This window comes from Pecten maximus, chromosome 16 (genome assembly GCF_902652985.1).
Source record: "Pecten maximus chromosome 16, xPecMax1.1, whole genome shotgun sequence".
Classification (NCBI taxonomy): Eukaryota; Metazoa; Mollusca; class Bivalvia; order Pectinida; family Pectinidae; genus Pecten; species Pecten maximus.
The window spans coordinates 30,638,032-30,659,845 of record NC_047030.1 but is presented as its reverse complement, the minus strand read 5'-3'; the positions used below and the strand labels follow the sequence as shown (position 1 = coordinate 30,659,845).

At 36.0% G+C, this 21,814-nt stretch overlaps 1 protein-coding gene across 1 annotated transcript; it reads right to left on the bottom strand.

Annotated features, from left to right (window-relative positions):
* Positions 1–15,289: 15,289 nt before the first annotated feature.
* Positions 15,290–21,557, bottom strand: LOC117344751 (monocarboxylate transporter 12-like). The gene is made up of 4 exons (XM_033907580.1): positions 21,176–21,557; positions 18,944–19,213; positions 18,109–18,234; positions 15,290–16,270 (listed from the first exon to the last, which is right to left on the bottom strand). The coding sequence occupies exons 1-4, from the start codon at positions 21,555–21,557 to the stop codon at positions 16,059–16,061; spliced, it is 990 nt and encodes a 329-aa protein (XP_033763471.1). The 3' UTR covers positions 15,290–16,058.
* Positions 21,558–21,814: the final 257 nt, after the last annotated feature.

Genomic DNA, 21,814 nt, shown 5'->3' with positions numbered 1-21,814 from the left:
AGAAACCAGTATAACTATTCTGATTTAATATCAAAAATCTTGAAAAATAATATTTCATAATAAAAACTATATATACATGTTTATTTTTCAAACTACCTGACGTTCGATATCACTAAAATTCGTAAGACCAATTGTTAGGAAAATTATATTTTGTACGAAATTTTACTAATGATACTGCTCAAATAAAAACAAAAACAAAAAAAAAACAAAAAGGAAAGACACATAAGGCTCATTTCTCACGTTCCCTTTATTTGTTAAATTCGTATACTCTGCTAGATTCGAAGTTGCCCTGTCGGTCATGCCAATTAAATCACTTCCGGTCCAGACTGCAATTTCTTTGATTCCATCAAATGAAACAATAAAAACAATCAATCATTTCTGGAAGTAAACATTTCCCTTTCCCTTTACACCTAACTGCTACAATTGATATTTAATCTGACCACAAGACCGTCAATGTACAGCCTAATTGTCCGACAATTGATTTCGTCTCATTCATCTGTCATATTCTACAGCCACTGCTAATAAAACTGACCGATGTGCCAGGTGTCACGAGGAAAGAAAAACAGTAGCCTATTTTCCTTTTATTTACTGATCTATACGTTTATTGTGCATATCGTCATAAACATTGAACCGTTATGACATCAATTACATGCTTGCTTCGTCATGGATAAGTGTTGTCTTGAACGGCCAGACGACAGGGACTAGACATTGATGACATTTTACACGTGTCTATTCCTAACAATTGATATTTGATGTACATAATGACGTTCCTGTACTGTGTCATAATGCTAATTCCTTACCTGTAACATTTACCTGTGAAACATGACAGGTACCACATATTAACCTTGTAGTAGCCACGATTGGCATCTTCATGCCCCAGTGACCATTAGTCTCCTCCGGACAATTTGAATAACTCCGGCATATGGATGACCACAAGTGGACAAGGTGCGCCCTAGAGGGTTGTCGGTGTATAAATGTCCAGTGTTCATCTAAACTTGTTTATTTCTCATCAGCCGGACAATGGGTGTTGATACTGACCGCTTCGCTAGCTGTTTTCACCTCTCACGGGAAGTTCTAACATAGCTTGACCACTTGACCACAAGACGGAGTATTATTCCCATGGACTGCCCAGGTATGTGAACTACAATGAGTTTTATCTATTCAAATCCGTGGGTTAACTTTCACTTGAACACCACTGTACTTATGAAGTATATAAACTGGTGTTTTCTATTTTCTGAAAAAAATTAACGAAGGTAGACCTCCTAAAATCAAAACAATGTGGGTTTTCTTTTTTATTATTATTTGTTTGATTCTTTTTTGCTTTTTTTTTTTTATATTGAAAATCCTTGTATTTTCAAATGAATTTTTGTCATGATTTTTTTTTTTTTTTTTTTACTGTAACTTTGAACTTTTAAACACATTTTTTTGTAAATAAAATGTATATTTATGATTTCCTCATACGGAATTAAACTGACCACACTTGTCCAGCTGCGGTCAGTTAATTTTCACCGTGACCAGTGTTTGTATTATACGTCGGAAAAGATTCCAGGGAAGATAGGTACATTTATGTGTCTGCCAGTGTTTTTCATTGTCACCGGGAATGATGACCCTTCCGGTCCGATGACCAATTCGATCTAAATGTACAGGTCATTGAAAGTGAAAACATTTTAAACGCGGGTCATCTAGACGAGTTATCTAAGCATAGCTGTTCTGAACTTAGGGACGGCCGAACACGCTGATAATGTTGATATAATTTTAAAGGTATGTGATTATTTAAGGTGTTATGTGGTAGCCGCGAGCTGTTTGTATACTAAGTCAATGGAAAACGAAAGTGGCGGCATTGACATGAATGTTCTCACAAGTTCTGACGACAGTACATCATGATCAGGTAAACGTTTGGTCATACTTGTCATACCTGGCAGAGAATACACCTTTAACGACATTTTCACGTGCAACTTTAAAGCATTCCACCATGTAAGTAGCATTTAAATAATGACTATATAGGTCATTGTAGCTGTTATATTGTAATATATGCATGTTTATCTACCTTTGTATAAACAAATATCATATGTTTTGCAAAATAATGTTTTCCTAGTCACATGGCAGCATAATTTCAAGAAATATATTTATATTTATTCATATTTTTATTATTACAACCCGTGTATATTGTGGGCAATGTCGACCTTTGCCGAGTAACTTATGAGAAAGCAAAGTGGGTCGACGAAATGACATCAACTATAGTGATATTTAGTGCATTGTGATGGCTAATATTAAAAACAGTCGCTACTACATAATACGTAACTAGTAATACAACTAATTGTTCTCCTGAATCCCTATGAACTATTACGCAGACTTCTTCTTCAGGCAAAAACAGTCGAGGACATAAGTGATCTAGATTTTTTTTTAATGGCGAACACTATTGATAAGTAATTTAGGCTTTTAGGCGGTGTTTTGATAATTTAAGATGTACGAGGTATTGTTATGACAACTGATGTTTGTCTTGAAGCTACCAGACAAGATGTATATCTAGTTTAACATTCCAATGTTGTTTATTTTCAAAATATCAATTTACGGAATTTTTATAATAAGGTAAAATATATGCACGTCCTTTTACGGATTTTTGTTAGGGTCATATTAATTAAGGTGCAAGTTGTGAAGAACGTTTATGGATATAATCTGGAGCAAATAAAATGCGTTATGCACACATATGTACAATGTAAACTGTATTTACAGTTTTTGCCCTGAAGGTGAGAACTTACTATGGTAACTATGCTCAAATACACCTGTCACTGTATGTTAGGATACCTGCTATAGCGAGTGTCGTGTGAATCACAGAGAGTGATCGATGATTGGTCTAATCAGAGGTTAAAGATTTTCGGATATAGCACACAACTAGCTCTAGGTAAGCAGACCTTTGACATCTTATTAATTATCAACGCCACCGTGAACATCATTTAAATGTTTGTGGTTACGACTCTATATATTAACACACTAAATATGACGTTTTAATTTGTACATGAAACAGCAAGGGTAAAAGAGGACAACCTTGTCTTTCAAATTCATTCACTATGTGATTTAGAACGCCTTATTTTATCCTTTACATACATTAAATATCCATTTCTTTTAAAATAAATAATTATATTTAGAACCTATGGAAAATACTGAGAATATATTGATATTTAGATTATTTCATACGAAACAACTATAGCAAAATTGGATATCTCTGCCTTTCTCAAAATTTTAAATTACGTTTTAATGTAAAAGCTTTTGTGCAAGTGTGTACCTTTGTCTTGAGGAAACATAATACTATTTCCTTTCTTTCTTTTCCCCCAAACGTCCGAGAGAAAAATAGGAAACCCAGAGTAAAAAGCAGTAATCAGAATATTTCATTAAAAAACGAAATCCAGGGGAAACTGGTCAACGTAGACATACATTTGTTTTGATTTATATAAAACTGTTACCAATAAGTAGGTTAAAAGTACTGTTGTATTCAACTGTTGTATTCACATTGAAAAGACTAGGTTGTTCTAAAAAAAAAATATACGAGGACTGCTGTGAATGTGGAAACAGGAGATTGAATAGCGTAGAGGGATGATCTACCTGTACAAGTATGTGTATTTACCTGAATATTACTTCACAAAGCTTGACATCAAAGATAAATGGCTGACGCTGACCAAGGACCACTCAGAATGTCCAAAGGCGATACCACGTAACATTTGTCATCCCGTGTACACATACGGCAGCCCTCCCTAATCTGTCACATGGACCCGCCCACCTCGACACGCCCACTTGAGAAATGTGTTTCTTTTTTCACTCGGCTGCTCACACCAGCGGACGAAAACGATCCATGTGTTAGCATGACAAGACCCCAGTAAGGTAAAGTAGTGCGAAAACCTGTTCTTTGTATATTTTTTTGTCAGATTCAAACTGAAAGGAAGATATTTTAACATTCAAAGTTATATCAACTTAACATAATCCTCAACGATTTTTTTTTATGTTTTCTTTTCGTTTGATAACTTTTTAATCTAAGATATCAATTGCTTGATAAAACATTTGAAATCTGGAAATTGAATGTAGATTTAATGAAATTAAGACATATATATCTATTAATTGTGAATCTGGTTTTGTAAAATTTTGACTCAATCTCTGTAAGCTTACCCAGTCGTCACAATAGACTCTGTTTTTTGTCTGCGTTCAGATAACAAGACACTTTGTATCCAACGCCAATTAAAGAGATTTAGCTCCGATTTTTTTGCTTGTAACATGACCAGTGTTAACGCTGACAATACATCTTATGTGTGGAAAATTTGAAAATGACAAAATTGTGTGTCTGCTTTTGTTTCGTTGTATGTATGATCACAGTTTTTTTTAGTTCCTTTCTTTGCTTATTTCCTAGTTACCTTTGAGTAAAAAAAAACATCTTTACGTATATGTGTATATGGTTTATATAATTAAATCGTGATTTTGATTTCATTTATCTGGGAGGACTGGAAGATAAATTTAAACAATAATTCTGAAATACACATATATAAATCCTATTGTTTACAATAAACCGCAGTAATATCTTAATCCATACTTGTACAATGAAATTTAATATTTTGAAAAATCTAGAAACTGAAATTAGAAAATTAAATGAAATAATTGAAATATAATTTGGACGGTAAGCTGACAAACACACAAGAGGACTAGTCATGTATTTGACGTCACTTGTAATTACAGCCTATGGGTTTAGAGACCCACAGTGGTCCAAAGACACAGATAACACAATAGACTCTCCCCTTTCGCTAGCCTCGTCCAATTACACAGTGCACATCTGCGGAGTATAACCGGTTTGACGGTCGATAGGCTATCTTGAATTACTTGGTTTTGTTTTTTGATGGAGTAGAAAAGTCAAAATATATTTATCCTTCTTCATTTGACACCTATGATAATAAAATACAGCGGTAATAACGTCATTTAGAGATGCTACGGTATGTCCCTAAGATAGAGCCAATTTTGTATTTTATATTCTGAATCACTGCATGGGACAGGAACAAATTGAGGGTTTTGTAACGAGTAGACATTTAAATTTCACATTTTTCCCCAGATAGACATACTTTATTTTTATTTTTACTTTTTTTTTTAGATTCATAGAAATTGTGTACATTTTTTTTTTTCATGTAGTTTGAAAATTCCATACGAGACTTCATTATAATATGGGTCATCTAAAGAAAGCCCTGCGCGTGGCACTGGAGAAGTTCCACACATGTTGAGCTTTCCTGTGAAAATATTTGGAGCGTTGACAGGTCAGTATCCGAAATATGCCGGGGACATATGGACAGTGTAATTATCACGTGCTACTGATGGTAATTCTGCAAATTTCTATAAATCATAGTGACTTTTATCAAAGATCCGGATATTTGAAGATTGTTCATTTGCGCGAACACATATCATGATAATGCTGGTTTACACAGTTATACATCGTTACTGCTTGGATAGTCACTTAATAGATTAGTTTTAGCTTTCAAGTGTGAATAAGTTTTGTTATACTCAATATTTATATATTTCGGATTATATATTTCTGATCAACCAGACTCAAATTTCTCTGATGTTTTAAACGTGGATATTTTTAAGACCGGAAGTCATCTTTAACCTTTATGATTAAAGCTTGCGATAGTTTCGTACAAAACATATTATTCAAGCTGCATTTCTACGCATCATGAAATATACGAATTTCACTGTGTTGCTTATTTCAATGTTTATTTAAATGTCTTTGTATTCTTTGTTTAAAGAACGGAACTGTATACTTTTGTCGCTGTTGTACTGGACCGATATTGAAAGCTGATCGCCTGAAGCTTACTGATGAATCCAGTAATTTGCATGCTATCACGTCAACGCCACTTGAATATGTGCGATGTTTGTAAGCAATCTGATTCACCTTTGCGTTTTTCTTTAACGTCTTACGTATCAGATTGTAAAGCTTCTCCAAAACTTGGATGAATATTTTTTTTTCTTTTTGCATTTGATGGAATCCCCCGTCACGCATGCCCAGTGACTACACAATGCTTTAATATAAGTTATATCTTTGGGGCTATGTAGCTCGTTTCCTATTCAAATACGGCTGTCAATACAGACACTTACGTAACATTTTATTATATGTGTCTTTTGTGTAGATTCAGATAGAATAAATATAGGAATATAATGCTTTATTACACACTTGGACGACGACAACTTATCTGTGATTACACCACCTGCGTGAGGACCTCGTTTTGGCGAAATTCAGGGGAGTGCACCCTTGTCTCCATGTACGAATTCAGCATGAGACAGTGTGTCCTCCCTTGAATGACGTCATACAATCATCTGATGACGTCAGAGGAAGATAAGAAGCGAACGACTGCTGATCAGATATGAAGAAAGTGTCATTGCAACATTATGCAAATGTTTGACATCGTTTTAAGATATTTAAAATATACAAACTTGCAATTATATCATGTTTTTGTCAGACATGGACTGTATTTGTTTCGCAGATTCAAGAAATGAATGCTGATCAAAATATCCGAAAAGGACCCAGATATGGAAGAGGGCTATATCTGACGTCATCCAGAATTATAATGGCACTACTCTCAGGGTGAACAATCTGTCTGCGCATGCGCCATAAAGTGTGAGACAGTGTGTCCTCCCTAAGACACAGAAACAAGCCAATCACAACATGATACCCAACACTGGTACGGCAGTAGCTACACGAAGAACTATCACTCGACGAGAAATATTTCATATGTTTGGAATTTATTTCATGCTTGGTAATGTGGGTTTTATTTAGCTTGACATGTTTTATACAAATGTGTTGAAAACCCAGTTTTTTGCATTTCCTATCAATTCCATAATGATATACACACACAAAACTTGATTAACCAGTGGTTGCTAGGGATGCACATGGTTGCTATGGAAGACAGAAATGTTTTTGTGTGTAAATGACAATTTTTTCAATGTTACTAACAAAATATATTTTTCATAAATGTATTTAACAAACTTAAACACTTAAACAGTGTATGAATATAAAATATAAACATGCATATTATAACTACTTGGTTGCCAGGGACCGTTTCTAGGCAACAAAATAGCGCAACACCCAAAATCAAGCATTTTTGTAATTACCAATACTAGTTCCATATTGTATACGGTAATCAACAATTATGGATGTGGAGCCAAAATTAGCCAATAGTGCATTTAGACCTTTGATATATTTTTGATCCAGAAAATGATAAACTAATAAAGGACTAAGGCCACCTTATCGATATCTTTTCAGCTCCGTTTGGCATATATTTTTGACCTTTAACTATGTTCCAAGGTCATATTGTACATAGCTATGTTGATTTGATTATTATATACCGTGTTTAAGTTTATTACTAAACTATGTAACCGTGACCTACTATTTATCTCCACGGCCAAAGTCAAGGACGATGTGTCGGGCATAGGAGTGTGAATGTGTTTGTATCATAAATGGCGTAAGAATGTGTTTGTGATGTGTAGATTCTTAAGTGAAGTATACCCACGCCAAAGTCACGTGGGTAAAATAGTTCATATTTGTCCGAAATACGCGGCAAAACGCCACACTATCGGGTAAGTAACGTTCTTATGCATCTGATAAGACAAACACAATAGAAGCACATAACAATGCAAATGTTTTCGACTGAAACCATTCCGGTTTTATGGCCTAAAATAATGCATTTTGATTTTATATTTAGAAATTAATTTTGTAAAAATTGATATGTAAATACAGTATATTGAATAAAACTTTTGTGTGAGATAAGCTGTCATTGATAACGCCACATACTCCTAATTATCTATTTCTGTTGATAGGTCTCTGATAACACATTATAAAAACTTTCTCTTCAGACTGTTCGTGAATTTAATCAAATTCTATTGATCTTGATTGAATCTGTTTTGCTATTCAATAAAATATTTCATAAAATAAATATATTTATATTATCTACGATTGCGAATTTCTAAAGTCATCAAACAAAATTGCATAATCTTTTTATTTAAGAACAAATGATAAAAATAATGAATTATGTGAATATTTTGAGAAACATTTGAAAAAATATATGATTGAAGTAAGGTACTGTAAACAAAGTGGTTGGTGAGATTGTGGTAACGTATACCGTAAATAGGATGGTTGGTAGGATTGTGGTAATATATACCGTAAACAGGGTGGTTGGTAGGATTGTGGTAATGTATACCGCAAACAGAGTGGTTGGTAGGATTGTGGTAATATTTACCGTAAACAGGGTGGTTTGTAGGATTGTGGTAATATATAACGTAATCAGGAGGGATGGTAGGATTGTGGTAATATATACTGTAAATAGGATGGTTCGTAAAATTGTGGTAATATATACCGTAAATAGGATGGTTGGTAGGATTTTGGTAATGTATACCGTAAACAGGAGGGTTGGTAGGATTGTGGTAATATATAACGTAAACAGGAGGGCTGGTAGGATTGTGGTAATATATACCGTAAACAGGAGGGTTGGTAGGATTGTGGTAATATATAACGTAAACAGGAGGGCTGGTAGGATTGTGGTAATATATACCGTAAACAGGATGGTTGGTAGGATTGTGGTAATATATACCGTAAACAGGATGGTGGGTAGGATTGTGGTAATATATACCGTAAACAGGATGGTTGGTAGGATTGTGGTAATATATACCGTAAACAGGATGGTTGGTAGGATTGTGGTAATATATACCGTAAACAGGAGGGTTGGTAGGATTGTGGTAATATATAACGTAAACAGGATGGTGGGTAGGATTGTGGTAATATATACCGTAAACAGGATGGTTGGTAGGATTGTGGTAATATATACCGTAAACAGGATGGTTGGTAGGATTGTGGTAATATATAACGTAAACAGGATGGTTGGTAGGATTGTGGTAATATATACCGTAAACAGGATGGTTGCTAGGATTGTGGTAATATATACCGTAAACAGGGTGGTTGGTAGGATTGTGGTAATATATACTGTAAATAGGATGGTTCGTAAAATTGTGGTAATATATACCGTAAATAGGATGGTTGGTAGGATTGTGGTAATATATACCGTAAACAGGAGGGTTGGTAGGATTGTGGTAATATATACTGTAAACAGGATGGTTGGTAGGATTGTGGTAATATATACCGTAAATAGGATGGTTGGTAGGATTGTGGTAATATATACTGTAAATAGGAGGGCTGGTAGGATTGTGGTAATATATACTGTAAATAGGAGGGCTGGTAGGGTTGTGGTAATATAAACTGTTAACAGGATGGTTGGTAGGACTGTGGTAATATAAACTGTCAACAGGATGGTTGGTAGGATTGTGGTAATATATACTGTAAACAGGATGGTTGGTAGGATTGTGGTAACGTATACTGTAAACAGGATGGTTGGTAAAATTGTGGTAATATATACCGTAAATAGGATGGTTGGTAAAATTGTGGTAATATATACCGTAAACAGGATGGTTGGTAGGATTGTGGTAACGTATACTGTAAATAGGATGGTTGGTAGGATTGTGGTAATATATACCGTAAACAGGAGGGTTGGTAGGATTGTGGTAATATATACCGTAAACAGGATGGTTGGTAGGATTGTGGTAATATATACCGTAAACAGGATGGTTGGTAGGATTGTGGTAACGTATACTGTAAACAGGATGGTTGGTAAAATTGTGGTAATATATACCGTAAACAGGGGGTCGGTAGGATTGTGGTAACGTATAATGTGAAAAGGATGGTTGGTAAGAATCATATCTATAACTGAATATTGATCAACCACATATCGTTAGTAGTTTTCCTACAGAATTTAATAATATACATTTTGACAAGTAATTGTGTATATTAATATGATTACTGTATTCCGTGAACATCCATATTTTATATGTGTATGTCATACTCACGAATTATGCCAAAGGAAATGGAGCTATGTTTACCCCTTATAAATAATTAATGCAAATGAAAAATATGTACAATTTGTATGCCGACTTTATCGTGAACGTCTTCCTGTAGACAATCGTTTGGGTCAGTAATGTAGACATATTCGTCCGTTGCACGTATCGCTTTCAGTTTTTGATTTCATCTTTACACAACTTTCTCACTCAAAATTGTGCTCAAAAAGGATTAAGTTATTTAATTCTTAATAATATACAATGACAAAAGCTATATATACAGTGTACACTTCAGTATGTTCAAAGCTATATACGCTGTACACATTCAGTATGTTTAAAGCTGTATAAAGTGTACACCTTCAGTTTGTCCAAAGCTGTATACAGTGTACACCTTCAGTATGTCCAAAGCTATATACAGTGTGTACCTTCAGTATGTCCAAAGCTATATACAGTGTACACCTTCAGTATGTCCAAAGCTGTATACAGTGTGTACACCTTCAGTATGTCCAAAGCTATATACAGTGTACACCTTCAGTATGTCCAAAGCTATATACAGAGTACACCTTCAGTATGTCCAAAGCTGTATACAGTGTACACCTTCAGTATGTCCAAAGCTATATACAGTGGACACCTTCAGTATGGCCAAAGCTGTGTACATTGTACACCTTCTGTATGTCCAAAGCTGTGTACACTGTACACCTTCAGTATGTCCAAAGCTATATACAGTGGACACCTTCAGTATGTCCAAAGCTATATACAGTGAACACCTTCAATATGTCCAAAGCTATATACAGTGTACACATTCAATATGTCCAAAGCTATATACAGTGTACACCTTCAGTATGTCCAAAGCTATATACAGTGTACACCTTCAGTATGTCGAAAGCTGTATACAATGTACACCTTCAGTATGTCGAAAGCTATATACAATGTACACCTTCAGTATGTCCAAAGCTGTATACAGTGTACACCTTCAGTATGTCGAAAGCTGTATACAATGTACACCTTCAGTATGTCGAAAGCTGTATACAGTGTACACCTTCAGTATGTCCAAAGCTATATACAATGTACACCTTCAGTATGTCGAAAGCTGTATACAGTGTACACCTTCAGTGTGTCCAAAGCTGTAACAGTGTACACCTTCAGTATGTCCAAAGCTATATACAGTGTACACCTTCAGTATGTCCAAAGCTGTATACAGTGTGTACCTTCAGTGTGTCCAAAGCTGTAACAGTGTACACCTTCAGTATGTCCAAAGCTATATACAGTGTACACATTCAGTATGTCCAAAGCTGTATAAAGTGTGTACACCTTCAGTATGTCCAAAGCTATATACAGTGTACACCTTCAGTATGTCCAAAGCTGTATAAAGTGTGTACACCTTCAGTATGTCCAAAGCTATATACAGTGTACACCTTCAGTATGTCCAAAGCTATATACAGTGTACACATTCAGTATGTCCAAAGCTGTATAAAGTGTGTACACCTTCAGTATCTCCAAAGCTATATACAGTGTACACCTTCAGTATGTCCAAAGCTGTATACAGTGTGTACCTTCAGTATGCCCAAAGTTATATACAGAGTACACCTTCAGTATGTCCAAAGCTGTATACAATGTGTAACTTCAGTATGTTCAAAGCTGTATACAGTGTGTACCTTCAGTATGTTCAAAGCTGTATACAGTGTGTACCTTCAGTATGTTCAAAGCTATAGACAGTGTACACCTTCAGTATGTCCAAAGCTATATACAATGTACACCTTCAGTATGTCCAAAGTTATATACAGAGTACACCTTCAGTATGTCCAAAGCTATATACAATGTGTACCTTCAGTATGTTCAAAGCTGTATACAGTGTGTACCTTCAGTATGTCCAAAGCTATATACAGTGTACACATTCAGTATGTCCAAAGCTTTATACAGTGTACACCTTCAGTATGTCCAAAGCTTTATACAGTGTACACCTTCAGTATATCCAAAGCTATAGACAGTGTACACCTTCAGTATGTCCAAAGCTATATACAGTGTGTAACTTCAGTATGTTCAAAGCTGTATACAGTGTACACCTTCAGTATGTCCAAAGCTATATACAGTGTGTAACTTCAGTATGTTCAAAGCTGTATACAGTGTACACCTTCAGTATGTTCAAAGCTGTATACAGTGTACACATTCAGTATGTCCAAAGCTATATACAGTGTACACCTTCAGTATGTCCAAAGCTGTATACAGTGTACACCTTCAGTATGTCCAAAGCTATATACAGTGTACACCTTTCAGTATGTCCAAAGCTATATATAGTGTACACATTCAGTATGTCCAAAGCTATATACAGTGTACACCTTCAGTATGTCCAAAGCTGTATACAGTGTACACCTTCAGTATGTCCAAAGCTATATACAGTGTACACCTTCAGTATGTCCAAAGCTATATACAGTGTACACCTTCAGTATGTCCAAAGCTGTATACAGTGTACACCTTCAGTATGTCCAAAGCTATATACAGTGTACACCTTCAGTATGTCCAAAGCTATATACAGTGTACACCTTCAGTATGCCCAAAGCTATATAAGGTGTACACCATCAATATGTCCAAAGCTATATACAGTGTACACCTTCAGTATGTCCAAAGCTGTATACAGTGTACACATTCAGTATGTCCAAAGCTATATACAGTGTACAGCTTCAGTATGTTCAAAGCTGTATACAGTGTACACCTTCAGTATGTCCAAAGCTGTATACAGTGTACACCTTCAGTATGTCCAAAGCTGTATACAGTGTGTACCTTCGGTATGTCCAAAGTTATATACAGTGTGTACCTTCAGTATGTCCAAAGCTATATACAGTGTACACCTTCAGTATGTCCAAAGCTATATACAGTGTACACATTCAGTATGTCCAAAGTTATATACAGTGTAAACCTTCAGTATATCCAAAGCTATATACAGTGTGTACCTTCAGTATATCCAAAGCTATATACAGTGTACACCTTCAGTATGTCCAAAGCTGTATACAGTGTGTACCTTCAGTATGTCCAAAGTTATATACAGAGTACACCTTCAGTATATCCAAAGCTATATACAGTGTACACCTTCAGTATGTCCAAAGCTGTATACAGTGTACACATTCAGTATGTCCAAAGCTGTATACAGTGTACACCTTCAGTGTGTCCAAAGCTATATACAGTATACACCTTCAGTATGTCTAAAGCTATATACAGTGTACACCTTCAGTATGTCCATAGCTGTATACAGTGTACACCTTCAGTATGTCCATAGCTGTATACAGTGTACACCTTCAGTATGTCCAAAGCTATATACAGTGTACACCTTCAGTATGTCCAAAGTTATATACAGTGTACACCTTCAGTATGTCCAAAGCTATATACAGTGTACACCTTCAGTATGTCTAAAGCTATAAACAACGTGCACACTATATGGGTCTTCAAATTGCAATACACCTAAATGACATGCTTGTCTTTTTGCTGATTAATATTCATTAGATGAAAACAAATCCCAGCTGAATAGACAGTTACTGGTCTTGGTTCGCAACAATACAGCTCTGAATGGACAATGTGGCATATGTACAATATTTACAGCCTAAATAAGATTACCTGGTGTGAAGAAGAAAATGTATTATCATGGGCATATTACTGTGAATAGACATTCTCGTTCAGAAATCGGGATGTTCGACATTCCTGTCTCATGATTTCAGTATAAAATATATTTTTAAGGTGTTGTTTTTCACGGATATTTATATCTAGATAGGTTAAACGACATGAATAAGTATCAAAATTTTGGTGTGCAGGTATAGGTCTAGAGTTAACCTCACTATCGTCGGTAAAATAGTTTTAAAAACTCTGGCGTACAATTTATATTTATTCTGTGTAAACATTTGCCCCATTACTTAGAAATGTTTTATTAATGACGTTACTACCATAGGCAGTAGCTCATAACTTGCATCCATTTATTTTTCTCGTGAATAATCAAATCATTTATTAATAGACCAAATGCACGTGCAGTGTTGAAGTTTGATAGCGTTTCATACTACATCAACTTTACTTACCGTGAAGGTTGCATCAGAGTTTAGTTTAGTGTGTAGAGAAAAAGCTGTCGTTAACGTCATATTTTAACATTCTTAGGGATTCTTGCATTTCCACAAAATTCTGTGACACACACGACGATCCCTAATAAGTTATAACAAACATAGTTCGCGCCACACTAAAACGCCATAAAACATTATGACGTTATTTCACGGTCGTTAACTTTAGGTTATTAATATCACTAACTTAACCTCTTCTAGATTCACAGCAGAATTTCCATATTGGCAATCTTTACTTTTCTGTAATGTAAACTAACTTAATTTCGCGGTAACTTGATTTTTCTTTTTCACACCCCACTACTTTTTTGTGTCGATTTGATTTCGTTTTTTACATTCATAAAATGCCTATTGTAACTGTGATTGAAATTTTTTCGTGATGCTAAATTTTCGCGAGTTTTGATCGCCCGCAAACAAGCGAAAATTAGTTGGTTTACAGTATAACAGGACAGTGTTTTCATACGAGAATATTTTCAACACAGAGTTTGGAGGGATGGTGGCTGACGATAACTTTCGAAACCGCTTTATGGTCGAAATCATAATCTCACGGGGACACATTCTATTTTCTTTGTGCGATAAGACGTGACACGTGATCATCGATATATATCTTCCATTTATCACCGCCCTAACTCTCAGTTTGAGAACGTGACATTACCGGTGGTTTGACCTGGAGTTATTATCGTAGGTGTCGCCTATGAAGTAGAAGACATTTACTATTTCGAGACACATGGTCTTATTTTCCTGGTACCGGTAAAATATTTCCATGTAAATCTGTGTGTTTACATTTGCATGTCGAATATCTCGTCTTTTCTGCAGACCTACTTCCCAATATGGTATTTATAATACTTGTCTTATTTCACGGCGATTCATACTGGGTTTTTTCTTCTTCTTTTCACTTGCTGCTGTTCTTGGTAATAAACAAGATTTTTGACAACGTCTCTTAACAAGAAATCTATTCACGAGAAGTTTTCGGCAATCATCTGGCTGCCTTTTTAAGCCCTGTGGTCATTGAGGGGCACCGGCCTAATCTGCTGTGAGATTCAGTCACGTGACTCAAGGATTAACCCTACGCTATGTAACTTTTGTTGATCCCTTTGATCACTGCTTCCGGTAATTGGGACATTAGTGACAATACCAGGGAGGAAGTCAGCTGATGAGAACATTACTACCGATTACAGCTTTAGATACATGTATACACTCATTCAGCGGTATGCATGTACATCATAAACTAGTTTATTCATACAGCCAGTTTCGTGTCGAATTGATGAAAAATACATTCGCATTTCACGCCCTGATAAGATTGAAAAGACACAGCTGAGTCTTAAACTAGGTAGGATTGCGCGTTATAGACGGGAACTCAAGCGAGATGTCCTCAGATCATAATACACTTTGTCCTCTTTAGCGAGACATTCGTGAAAGGTAAGGCTGCATTAAATCTCGTCACATCTACCTTAATATCAAAGCTTAGTCATCTTGACGATAGCAACAAAACCCTGAGACTATTATGTGGAACTATGGAACAACAAGAAAAAGAAGAAAAGAACATCTAAAATGCTATTTTAATTCCAACGTGAAACTTATTCATATCAAATTACGTAAATATGTTTTATAAAAAATAAAATACATGTAGGTATTGTTCTCCGGACACGCACAAATGTGACTTCAGAAAGATAGCATTGCTTTTTTAAGTCAAGTAAAACGATAGACGATTTTTTCCTGATATGAAAAGTATTTAAATTATGACATTGTTGCTTCATATTAAACGTTTTGGCCTTCGTCATGCAAGCGTGTTCAATAAAAACAGTCATTATATTCAGATTTCTTCTTCTTTTTTTTATTGCTTAACGATTCTAAACATTTCGGGTTACGTCTGGTATTTCAAAGGTATTTGTTGGTTGGGTGTGAGGTATACAAATGTATCAAGTATATTGACTTCATAATAATATCTTTAAAGACAATTGAAGCATGGAATACAACAAGAATATTGTTGCCTATTCATGTTTTCCAAATATATTACATATATATATATATATATATATATGATATCGATCATACAGGCTTATATTACTCGGATATTGTGTAAGCTGATGACTGATTGTCGGAAGATGATCGGTTATTTTCGTTCTTTTTCACGTGCAGATCTGCACGATCGCTTCTATTGTTCTCCCAATCTGAAATCCGTCGGAGCGGAAGGCAAATCATCCCGCCTAGACAAATACTGATGCCAGCAAAGTAGAACGTCATGTCGTAATTCCCACTTACATCAGACAATGCCCCTGAAAAAAATGATGTTAAAGAAACAATTAAAGAGACAGAAAAGGTAGACATTGTGTTTAAGCTATAAATAGATTAGTACGTTTATAGTTGGAGGCGACCAATGTGAATCATGTTTTGCTACTTCTTATCTGTTGTTTGTTTTTCGTTTTTGGCGTTTCATTGGAAAAAGTCTTAGTATGGCTATTGTTTTTTTGCGGAGACAATAATCCGCGTAAAAAGATAAAGAAACGAGGAAATACATAAGGAAATGTAAATATTTGGATATCATTGTTTTTTTTAAATCATATTTGAGCAATAATTTTCGTATATCAAGGTTATGGGGGTCAAATAGTTCAAAACCATTAAACGACTTTTTGTCAGGAGTACCCGGAGGAAAACCACTGGCCTACGGTCAGTACCTGGCAACTGTAGGTTTCGAACTCGCAACCCAGAGGTGGAGGGCTAGTGATAAGGTGTCGGGACACCTTAACCACTCGGCCACCGCGCCCCCTGACGTTATCAGCAGAAGTGCACTAGTACATACTTCATTAAACATACGACTAGGGCCCAAAGGAAATACGCCGATAATGAAATCGTGAGAATGACTGAATTTCTGGTCGACATCTTTTTTACTAGCTCCCGTCAGTCTATTGGCATACCTAAAGGGGCATATTAACCCCCTCTCAAGTCCGACGTGTTTTTGTTTAAATACGAGGATGCTTACATTGCAGATCTTATCAGAACGGGTAACGGAAATTTTTAAATTAACAAATAGATATGTTTACGATACTTAATATCTTTAGATACAAAAAATGCAATTGATATATGTACGCTGTTTGAAATCAAAGGCCACTAAAAACTCTTCAACGTAACAGCGGCCGCTTTCCGCGATCTTAACTTACAACGTTACCAACAGGAACAGGTTACAAATTATTTTCTTATGATAAACGTGTTATGAATCCAATTTCCCAATTCTTAATTTTCCTTTTCTTGATAGGAACATCCCTCATTCCCCAGCTTATGGTATTTAAAGGTCCCAGTTTGTTCCTATTATCACTGATTTATATGACAGATGTCGTTTATTGACGGGAAAAGAACAAGATACGGTTGCGAGAGATGCAGGTTGATGACAGTTTATGGTCGACATTTCATTTTAAAAACAAAACTTTCATTGATAGAATAATTGGATCGAACAACAGGACCAACACAATTTCCAGCAAGACATTAGTATGTATCCAAATCATATCCGGCAATGATAAGGAAATTGTAGTTGACATAGAAAGTTTAAATATTTCTGTAAACACATTATTACGTCCAGTCTAATATAGTCATAATCTCATTTTGTTATTGTGGAATTTATAATCTAAAAAGATATGTTAAGTGTTAAGCATATGCAAATGATTGTAAGTGCTTATCAATACCAAAGTTTCCGACCGGTCTAAATCCCGATTTGTTTGGAATCTCCTAGTTCTATATAAAGTCGGACGTTTTTTTTTTTCGATGATTGCTGATTACAGTCATTTAAGGACATGTGCTTAAGGAATTTGGCCAACAAGGGAACCTATCAGTGCTATTGCTAATTCACTTCAATGTCTTGTTACAGGTAAAGTGCCATTAAGTTCCCTGGTTCATTTTGATCAATCATGGTCAAAGTACATACTATTCCGTTCTTACAAAATAGAATGCCGAAAAGTGTTATTTCTATTAATATTGATTTGCCATTTCCTAAGCTGAAGACATAAAAATCCCTAATACGATTGGATAATTTTGACAGCAGGTAAGATTTGTAGGCTGCTCCTTTAAGAAGGCCACACATGTGCCTTTGTAAGCGAACAGCACTAACTTTATAGATGAGTACCTGCTATGGGCGGTCCAAGAAATATAGAAATCCCCATGCTTAGACCGATAAAACCATATGAACTGTTGAGTCCGCGTATCTGCAACAACTCTGCCATCAGTATACTTCTCAGACAGACAAAGATCCCTGTAGATAAAAATTATATGGTAAAAGTTCTTTTACTGCATGGCAGACGTAACAATTGCACCTACTTTTTATAACAGCTTTCTTATTCCTAATGTCTCCATTGACATTACCTCTTTTGGGCTTTCAGATCAGCGTTCGCGCCTAGTATGAAGGCCCTTGCCAAGACATTTCATTTGAAATGGGAATTACTTCTATCTGCTTTACATTTTAAGAGTAGAACTACTGGTTTGCTAGTTTACATTAAACTGTGACCTGATGGACTGCCCTGTCTGGGGGCTTTGTCTTCTGTAAAGGCCCGCCCTGACGTTATAAATATCTGACTCTGAATAACCATATTCTATAAATACAAATGACGTGATTTTCGTATGCTTCATTGTCCCTACATCCAGAGCTGTTGTGTTTCCTGTGACGTTATTAGTCCTTCACCTATTTAACTTTGCACAAGCATGGCAACCATGTCAACCATGGCAACCCGTGTCCTGATTTAACAGGAAATGCCGTACAATACGCTATATACAAGAGTGTGAGGTAGCCTAATGTCAGCCTCTTTTAATATTCCTTAAATGGTATTCTAAAGAGTCAACAACCATATTCTAGATCTCGGTGATGCTTTTCTCTTATATGTACCTACATATCCGGCTACATGTAAGATACTGGTTGTTGCGCAGACGTAAAACCGCAATGACACCAGGCTACGACTGGAACTTACCAATGACTGCTCCAAACAGGATCGCATATACCGTAAGGGAGGCAAATGTCGTACAGAATGGCACGAAGCACGTAGTTATTCCACCAATCAAAAGGCTGGTGTAGTTTATCGTTAAGGCATTAGCATATGGTTTGTCGGTGATGTAGCCAATCAAAACTCTCGTTACAGTTGTAGACACGCCCAAAGCTAAGATGAGCAATGCTCCTTTGTCGCTGGAGAGGTTGACATCATTAGCCAAAGCAGGTAGGAAATTCAGTGGAATGAAAAATCCTGGAAGAAATATTATTGCTTATTATCAAAATTTAGTTACAAACCATTCTGCATATCCAATGCCGTTCGGCATATATTTCACTTTTAGATACAGATATATGTTTACCTGAATATTTTGAGGAAACTTTGACCACACTGAATTTATTATCAATTCTGTGATTTTAAATATTTATTTCAATAGCAAAACTTCACCAGCAAAATACTTCCGTTACATATTTATTTAGACATCGATAATGAATTATTGGGCTATATCCAGAACGTATTTTTGCATTAAGTCTCATGTACGTTTGCTAATCCTCTTCCGATCCGAATCCGTACTGGAGCAGGGAAAGCTTAAGCTTGCTGTATCTCGACTAATCGTGTGTGTGGGAGAGGGTTGTTTGGTCGGGGTTGGCTTTTCCAGTGACTGCTATTTAGGGAATATTGGGAAACCTTAGAATAAGGCCCGTTACTGTAAACGTGGTTATTTTCGCGGGTGGTTAATTTCGCGATTTCGATACGTAAACTATACGCGTGGGGTAATTTTCGCGATCGACCCACCTTCGTTTGTAGTTCGAGTATACTCAAATTGATATCAAAATAATACACGTGGGGGAAATATTTGCGACAAAAAGGGATCCGCGTAATTAGCGTAAGTTTCCCCCTCGCGTAAATTTCCACGTTTACAGTATACCCCATTGCAGGGTAATCGTTTCCGACTGGTCTAAATCCCGATCTGTTTGGAATCTCCTAGTTCTATATAAAGTCGGACGGTTTTTTCGATGATTGCTGATTAGTCATTTAAGGACATGTGCTTAAGGAATTTGGCCAACAAGGGAACCTATCAGTGCTATTGCTATTTCATTTCAATGTCTTGTTACAGGTAAAGTGCCATTAAGTTCCCTGGTTTATTGGTTGACTGCTATTTAGGGAATATTGGGGAACCTTAGAATAAGGCCCGATACTGTAAACGTGGTTATTTTCGCGGGTGGTTAATTTCGCGATTTCGATACGTAAACTATACGCGTGGGGTAATTTTCGCGATCGACCCACCTTAGTTTGTAGTTCGAGTATACTCAAATTGATATCAAAATAATACAGTTAAGTTAATACAGATAAGTTAATACAGATAAGTTTCCTCCTCGCGTAAATTTCCACGTTTACAGTATACCCCATTGCAGGGTAATCGTAGAAGGCGACTTAAAGTGGCCCCCTGAGGAATCGGGAATTTTCTTCCGTGTCTTCTATACTTAGGGGATATTGATATAGAAATAGATTGTGGGGTTTCCCCCATTGGGCAGAAGATTTAATAGGAAGGTGAATGCATTGGGGGCCTAGTGGTTGGATATTTAGGTGAGAGAAGTTTCCAAGTTTTATATGTGGACTGGACACTAAATGTAGATGTAAAATATATAGAAAATACGTTTTTTTGTCAGGTGGAGTTAATTAAGTGTGTAATTTGTTGTTTTAGTTGATTTTTTATGCTGAATTCAATACAAGATGATGGCCCCCATAAAAAAAGTTCAAATTGGTAGAATTTTTAATCATTCTATTAACAGGTTTCCGAGATGACATTCTTCAAAATTAGGGCCAGTGGACCAGTGTTGAAAACTCCATTTTAGCAGGACAGTGGTAAAGTTAACATTATCGTCTATGGGAAATCATTTGGTTCCGTGGTTCCTGAAGAGACCAAACTTCTTCCCCCATTGCAACACTTTGGATATAATATCTTTCCTTTCTTACTGCTCTGTCTTTGTGTACTTTTTTCTTCTCTAGATGTCTCCTTGACACCTGTCCTCAAATGACCTTGGCTATTGGTGTGACCTTGACACCTGTCCTCAAATGACCTTGGCTATTGCGATGACGTTAAACCCCTAAAATCAAACAATATTCTTCTGATCCAATCGTTAGTGTTGTGAAGGTTTTACTGTGGGTTAATAGCAGTATATGATAATGGAAAAACAATCTATGTCAAAAACTTACCTAACATGACGAAAAAGCAGGACATCCCAAACAGCAGCAAGGTAGGACATTTGACAAACGAATCAAACATGCCTTTAAACAACAAATAAAGTCGTTGACAGCTAGAGCATTTGCCACATTGATCAACTTTGTTTTTAGCTTTAACAGGTTCCGTTGTATTACATTGGCTAGAAACAGTTTCTGCAAGTGGTCTGTAGGAAGCAGATAAAACAACACCGTTGGATAAAATTGCTGAAATGATCCACATGGTCCCACGCCAGTCGTATTTCTCCAAAAGAAATTCACTTAGAGGAGCAAACACAAGTGCACCAATTCCAGCTCCACAAACCGTTATTCCCGTGGCCAAGGATTTTCTCTTGTTGAAGTATAAACTGATCGCCATAAGCGCCGGGTAGTACATCAGGCCCAGTCCAGTGCCTATTGCATATGTAATAAAATATAACTTATAGATATATTGACTTTTCAAAACTGTTAAGATAATCGTGTATGAATACATTACTTGATATATTATAAAAGTAGATAAAAGCGAGTTCTTATGTTTCAGTTAATTTCATCCATTTTGGCCAATTTATCTACCATTAGATTACCATCCGATTCTGATACTCACAACCAAGTTTAAATCATTTCCAACGACAATTC

Bases quoted from the DNA above. Each gene is read 5' to 3' on its own strand.
- LOC117344751 (XM_033907580.1), bottom strand. From the start codon at position 21,557: ATGGCGATCAGTTTATACTTCAACAAGAGAAAATCCTTGGCCACGGGA. The intron at 18,235-18,943 runs GTAAGTTCCAGT...TTTTATCTACAG, and splicing joins CCTGTTTGGAGCAGTCATTG to GGATCTTTGTCTGTCTGAGA. The intron at 16,271-18,108 runs GTACTCATCTAT...CATTTTTTTCAG, and splicing joins TCTTGGACCGCCCATAGCAG to GGGCATTGTCTGATGTAAGT.